The sequence below is a fragment of the Asparagus officinalis genome, chromosome 3 (genome assembly GCF_001876935.1).
Source record: "Asparagus officinalis chromosome 3, Aspof.V1, whole genome shotgun sequence".
Classification (NCBI taxonomy): Eukaryota; Viridiplantae; Streptophyta; class Magnoliopsida; order Asparagales; family Asparagaceae; genus Asparagus; species Asparagus officinalis.
This window is the reverse complement of record NC_033796.1, coordinates 99,250,262-99,256,815: the sequence shown is the minus strand read 5'-3', so window position 1 is coordinate 99,256,815 and position 6,554 is coordinate 99,250,262. Positions and strand designations below refer to the sequence as shown.

The window sequence follows — 6,554 nt, the reverse complement described above, 5'->3', positions numbered from 1 at the left end:
CACGATTCGAAAGAGTACGCACATTTGTGGGAAGAGCTTCTTGACACATATAGAGAATGTGGAAAGAGCCTTTCAACATGAGAAGTGTCACGAAGAAATTCGTGACACATATGTGTCTAGAAACTCGCAACACATGCCTCAGGAGTGAGACATATATTTATCAAGTAGACTTGCCCCTTCCAACAATACTTTATTTGGCTCAGTCAGTTGTAAGCATTCAAACCAATGTCGGCAACCAGAGAGAGAGGGACTCAAGTCTACGATCAATGTGAGCATATGATGAATCTTACATGTCTTGTAAACCTTATTGCCGCGATAATGAAAATCTAATTCTGTATATGGTTTCCTTGTTAATGATAAAGGTGATTAGTAATTAGTAAAAAGAAAGTTTTCTTCTCTCTTTAAAAAGGAAGAATGAAAAAAATATCGAAAAAAATAACTGATTGCAAGTAAAAGAAAAAACTGATTATTATATCACCTCGCGACACATATTTGTGTCGTATAAATAAAGTGTAACACGATTCGAAAGAGTACACACATTTGTGGGAAGAGCTTCTTGACACATATAGAGAATGTGGAAAGAGCCTTTCAACATGAGAAGTGTCACGAAGAAATTCGTGACACATATGTGTCTAGAAACTCGCAACACATGCCTCAGGAGTGAGACATATATTTATAAGGTAGACCTACGTACTAATTCTAACAATACTTTATTTGGCTCAGTCAGTTGTAAGCATTTCGGCAACCACAGAGAGAGGGACTCAAGTCTACGATCAATGTGGGCGTATGATGAATCTTACATGTCTTGTAAACCTTATTGCCGCGATAATGAAAATCTAATTCTGTATATGGTTTCCTTGTTAATGATAAAGGTGATTAGTAATTAGTAAAAAGAAAGTTTTATTCTCTCTTTAAAAAGGAAGAATGAAAAAAAGAATCAGAAAAAAAACTGATTGCAAGTAAAAGAAAAAAACTGATAATTATATCACCTCGCGACACATATTTGTGTCGTATAAATAAAGTGTAACACGATTCGAAAGAGTACGCACATTTGTGGGAAGAGCTTCTTGACACATATAGAGAATGTGGAAAGAGCCTTTCAACATGAGAAGTGTCACGAAGAAATTCGTGACACATATGTGTCTAGAAACTCGCAACACATGCCTCAGGAGTGAGACATATATTTATCAAGTAGATCTACTAATTCCAACAATGGGCAAATTTGCAAAATAGACCGTTTTTGGAAAAAAATTAGCGAAATAGACCGTTTTTGGAAAAAACTAGCAAAATAGACCGTTTTTTGGAAAAAGAGGTCGATTTTGAAAAATGGATCAGAAAACATACGGGACTACTAGTCCCGTATGTTTAAAGTTCACTAATTTTGTTGTTAACAAAACGTACGGGACTAGTAGTCCCGTACGTTTTGACAGTAGCCAATTCCACTGCCCAGCAAATCCACGGGACTACTAGTCCCGTGGATTTTGCAGAGCAGCTAAAGCCCCTGCCCAGCAAATCCACGGGACTACTAGTCCCGTGGATTTTGCAGAGCAGCTAAAGCCCCTGCCCAGCAAATCCACGGGACTACTAGTCCCGTGGATTTTGCAGAGCAGCTAAAGCCCCTGCCCAGCAAATCCACGGGACTACTAGTCCCGTGGATTTTGCAGAGCAGCTAAAGCCCCTGCCCAGCAAATCCACGGGACTACTAGTCCCGTGGATTTTGCAGAGCAGCTAAAGCCCCTGCTCAGCAAATCCACGGGACTATTAGTCCCGTGGATTTGCTGGGCAGGATACACCAAACATGCACGGGCCTCATTTATCGATTACAAGCAAAATTTTCGCCAAAAAGATATCATTTACAATATCACAACACAAATCTCATCATAGAGTACGTCACCACACAAATCTGACGTAATCAACAACATCACAACACAAATCCAACGGAATACACATCACATCCAAAATCCGACAAAAATACACATCACAAATCCATACGATAATATATATCAGTCTAAGCTAAACAAATCCAAATGTCTCAAGTCGACCCATACGATAATATGTAGTTTAAGATAAACAAATCCAAGGTCAATAAATCCATACGACAATATATATCTTAGTGGAAAAACTAACAAATAAAAAATCCACCCCTTCCCCGTCGTCTCTCTCTTCGCACTCGTTGAGATCGTCGGCGTCCTCCTTCGACTTGAGCTTGAATATGCTCGCTCTCCGGTTGTGTGTGGGGCTGTGATGGACCGGCTTGCTGTGACGGACCGGCTTGCTGTGACGGACCGGCTTCATCGTCGTGCGTGCAAGGTCTACCGCGCCTACGTCGGCGTACATATAGAGTATCGTCAAGATCCACCTGCTCACGACCATCATGTCGATCCTCATAAGTTTGTTGAAAAGCTTTACGAACTCTCGCCACTATCCGATGCAATATCGATACATGTACTGAATCTCCTGTGGCGGTAACTATGCCCTCATTTGCAAGCCCCTCGACGTCATCCATAGCATCTATCTACAATTACATAAAAATATTGATATTAGAAACCATAAGCTAAGAAGAGATTGACATTCTATGATAATTTTGACAATTTAACTTACCCATCGTCGCTCATCTACCCCTCTTGGTACATATCGGGATTGTTGGGAGCGAATCTCGATTTCGTCGACTGGAGGCGTAGTTTGAGTGATTATCCAACGTCTGGTAATCCCCCAATACCATTTAATGTAATCAACTTCTTCCATCGGAGGATAAAGCGGATCGACAATAAGTTGATGCCGATCATTCCACCGAGCTATGTATGATTGATGCGTGCGCCTCCAGTCAATCTGATGTCCACCTTTAGTCGCCTTTCTCTCTATTTTTTCGACATATTGTGGAGCATGTTGCGCGAGTCCAAACTGTCTAAACACGCGATCGGGTACGTGCATCTCCACAATCTCGAAACAAACGAGAGGAACTCTGGCCCTCCATATGCCGTGGCCCTCCATACAAATCAGCGGTAGACGAGGTAGGTGAGGGGTGTATGGCTGCCACTCGAACTGCAAAAAAGTCCAAATGTTAATATCTCTTTGAAATATATTGATATCATAGAGTACTTCAATTCAAATTCGATACCTGAAAAATTTTCATCCGGTCGAGCTCCCCTCTGTAAAAGTCTAATTGCCTAGCCGGGGTCTCATCATAAGCTTTTGTGACATTCCATCTGCAAGAAATGTTTCCTTGTTCAAAATGTTAAATTTAAAATTAAATACAAATGAGATTCAATTTGACGCTTTTTACCTGCAGCCTAGTGGAATATGTCCATCTAACTCTCGGATCTCGCATAATCGTGGTTTCAAAACCAATCTTTCCCATGCCCAAACTTGTAGCAAAGTTAAACAACCCTTGAGCTCCTTATTCTGCATTAAAGCAACCTTTGACATTTCTCGATATAGGTATGCTAAAACAGCACTACCCCAGGATAATGTCCCGCACATGTCGAAGTCTTCGATAAGTGGTAACCACCTAGCGCGAGTTCAAATACGTTAGTCATGTATACTAAGAATAGTGAGCAAAAATCAATACTTAATGTTTACTTACCTCAAATGGACTTTATGTTTACTTGAATCGGGAAAAAGAAGTGTCCCGATCATGTGCATAATATATGCTCTCGCATGCTGTTGGATCATCACTTCAGGTGCATCTTGTGGCAACGGGTTTCCAAAACTCTCCTTAAGCCACTTCAATCTAATATACCCTCCAGGCAAGGACTCCGGAGATATTCCTAACAAATTATCACATACATCTCGCCAAACATGCCTATCAGTCCCCGTGATACAAGGGCCATCAATGCGGAGACCTAGGATCACTGCTACATCCTGGAGAGTAATAGTTGTCTCGCCGACACGTAGATGGAAAGTATTAGTCTCCGGCCTCCATCTATCCATCAACGCGTTAAGCAGTGCCCAATCGAGCTTCATCCATTTCAATTTTGAGCAAGTAAGAAAACCGGCTTGGGATACTAGGGCAATGATGCGAGGATCATCAAGTGGCCAGCACGTATGTCCAAGGCTATGATCAATCATAACCAGCTCTTGTCCTCTCTGCACATAAATGAATACAAAGATTATAAAAATGAATAAGTAATATGTGACTGTAAATATGTTATCATTACCGATGTCAATGATATGCTCTCCGAACGGTGGCGTGACTGATCATAAAGGACTTCATCATTATCCGGTCCGGGAAGCATCGTGTATATACCTGCACATATAACGGTAACTTATGAGTTTCTGCCAAATCAAATACATATGAACAATGTATCTACTTGCTAAATCAATAACATATAATGATGACATATCATTAGAAAATATTTTACTTACAAATTAATTGCTATCTACTTGCTCTTGATGGACAACGAGACCTATTATGTCCTAATTGATTACATTGTCCACATCGGATTCGTGACGCTACTCCTTCACGACCTTGATCCATGGTAGATCTAATGCGTACGGATTTTGGTCGTCCAGCTTGTCTTTTGTGCTTAGGTGGTAATAAGTACGGTATATATAATTCCGGCCAATAGCGAGTATCATCGGGAGGATGAAAACTCTCCTTATAAGCCTTCCGATAATGATTTGTTGAATACCAAGCTGAGCAATACCGGTCATAAGGCAATCTAGCACCACCATCTTGATTGGAACTAGCCGCTAAAACGTGTTGACATGGGATTTTCTGTAATTGTGGTATACTACAAGTACAACTGCACTCCTGATCGTCGAGATGAACGGTGTATGTACCATCACAATCTTTAACCATGTCGGCAACCAGAGAGAGAGGGACTCAAGTCTACGATCAATGTGAGCATATGATGAATCTTACATGTCTTGTAAACCTTATTGCCGCGATAATGAAAATCTAATTCTGTATATGGTTTCCTTGTTAATGATAAAGGTGATTAGTAATTAGTAAAAAGAAAGTTTTCTTCTCTCTTTAAAAAGGAAGAATGAAAAAAATATCGAAAAAAATAACTGATTGCAAGTAAAAGAAAAAACTGATTATTATATCACCTCGCGACACATATTTGTGTCGTATAAATAAAGTGTAACACGATTCGAAAGAGTACACACATTTGTGGGAAGAGCTTCTTGACACATATAGAGAATGTGGAAAGAGCCTTTCAACATGAGAAGTGTCACGAAGAAATTCGTGACACATATGTGTCTAGAAACTCGCAACACATGCCTCAGGAGTGAGACATATATTTATAAGGTAGATCTACTAATTCCAACAATACTTTATTTGGCTCAGTCAGTTGTAAGCATTCAAACCAATGTCGGCAACCAGAGAGAGAGGGACTCAAGTCTACGATCAATGTGAGCGTATGATGAATCTTACATGTCTTGTAAACCTTATTGCCGCGATAATGAAAATCTAATTCTGTATATGGTTTCCTTGTTAATGATAAAGGTGATTAGTAATTAGTAAAAAGAAAGTTTTCTTCTCTCTTTAAAAAGGAAGAATGAAAAAAAGAATCGGAAAAAAAACTGATTGCAAGTAAAAGAAAAAAACCGATTATTATATCACCTCGCGACACATATTTGTGTCGTATAAATAAAGTGTAACACGATTCGAAAGAGTACACACATTTGTGGGAAGAGCTTCTTGACACATATAGAGAATGTGGAAAGAGCCTTTCAACATGAGAAGTGTCACGAAGAAATTCGTGACACATATGTGTCTAAAAACTCGCAACACATGCCTCAGGAGTGAGACATATATTTATCAAGTAGACCTACTAATTCCAACAATACTTTATTTGGCTCAGTCAGTTGTAATTATTCAAACCAATGTCGGCAACCAGAGAGAGAGGGACTCAAGTCTACGATCAATGTGAGTGTATGATGAATCTTATATGTCTTGTAAACCTTATTGCCGCGATAATGAAAATCTAATTCTTTATATGGTTTCCTTGTTAATGATAAAGGTGATTAGTAATTAGTAAAAAGAAAGTTTTCTTCTCTCTTTAAAAAGGAAGAATGAAAAAAAGAATCGGAAAAAAAACTGATTGCAAGTAAAAGAAAAAAACTGATAATTATATCACCTCGCGACACATATTTGTGTCGTATAAATAAAGTGTAACACGATTCGAAAGAGTACGCACATCTGTGGGAAGAGCTTCTTGACACATATAGAGAATGTGGAAAGAGCCTTTCAACATGAGAAGTGTCACGAAGAAATTCGTGACACATATGTGTCTAGAAACTCGCAACACATGCCTCAGGAGTGAGACATATATTTATCAAGTAGACCTACTAATTCCAACAATACTTTATTTGACTCAGTCAGTTGTAAGCATTCAAACCAATGTCGGCAACCAGAGAGAGAGGGACTCAAGTCTACGATCAATGTGAGTGTATGAATCTTACATGTCTTGTAAACCTTATTGCCGCGATAATGAAAATCTAATTCTGTATATGGTTTCCTTGTTAATGATAAAGGTGATTAGTAATTAGTAAAAAGAAAGTTTTCTTCTCTCTTTAAAAAGGAAGAATGAAAAAAAGAATCAAAA

At 39.1% G+C, this 6,554-nt stretch overlaps 1 protein-coding gene across 1 annotated transcript; it reads right to left on the bottom strand.

The window, feature by feature from the left end:
- On the bottom strand, positions 1,962-4,790 carry LOC109834852 (serine/threonine-protein phosphatase 7 long form homolog). Its single transcript, XM_020402867.1, has 7 exons — positions 4,366-4,790; positions 4,158-4,246; positions 3,584-4,086; positions 3,284-3,508; positions 3,119-3,206; positions 2,602-3,042; positions 1,962-2,515 (listed from the first exon to the last, which is right to left on the bottom strand). The coding sequence occupies exons 2-7, from the start codon at positions 4,233-4,235 to the stop codon at positions 2,123-2,125; spliced, it is 1,728 nt and encodes a 575-aa protein (XP_020258456.1). The 5' UTR covers positions 4,236-4,246; positions 4,366-4,790; the 3' UTR covers positions 1,962-2,122.

Coding starts and splice junctions, on each gene's coding strand:
- LOC109834852 (XM_020402867.1), bottom strand. CDS start 4,235: ATGCTTCCCGGACCGGATAATGATGAAGTCCTTTATGATCAGTCACGC. Junction 3,207..3,283: donor CATATTCCACTAGGCTGCAG/GTAAAAAGCGTC, acceptor CATTTCTTGCAG/ATGGAATGTCACAAAAGCTT. Junction 3,043..3,118: donor ACCGGATGAAAATTTTTCAG/GTATCGAATTTG, acceptor ACTTTTTTGCAG/TTCGAGTGGCAGCCATACAC.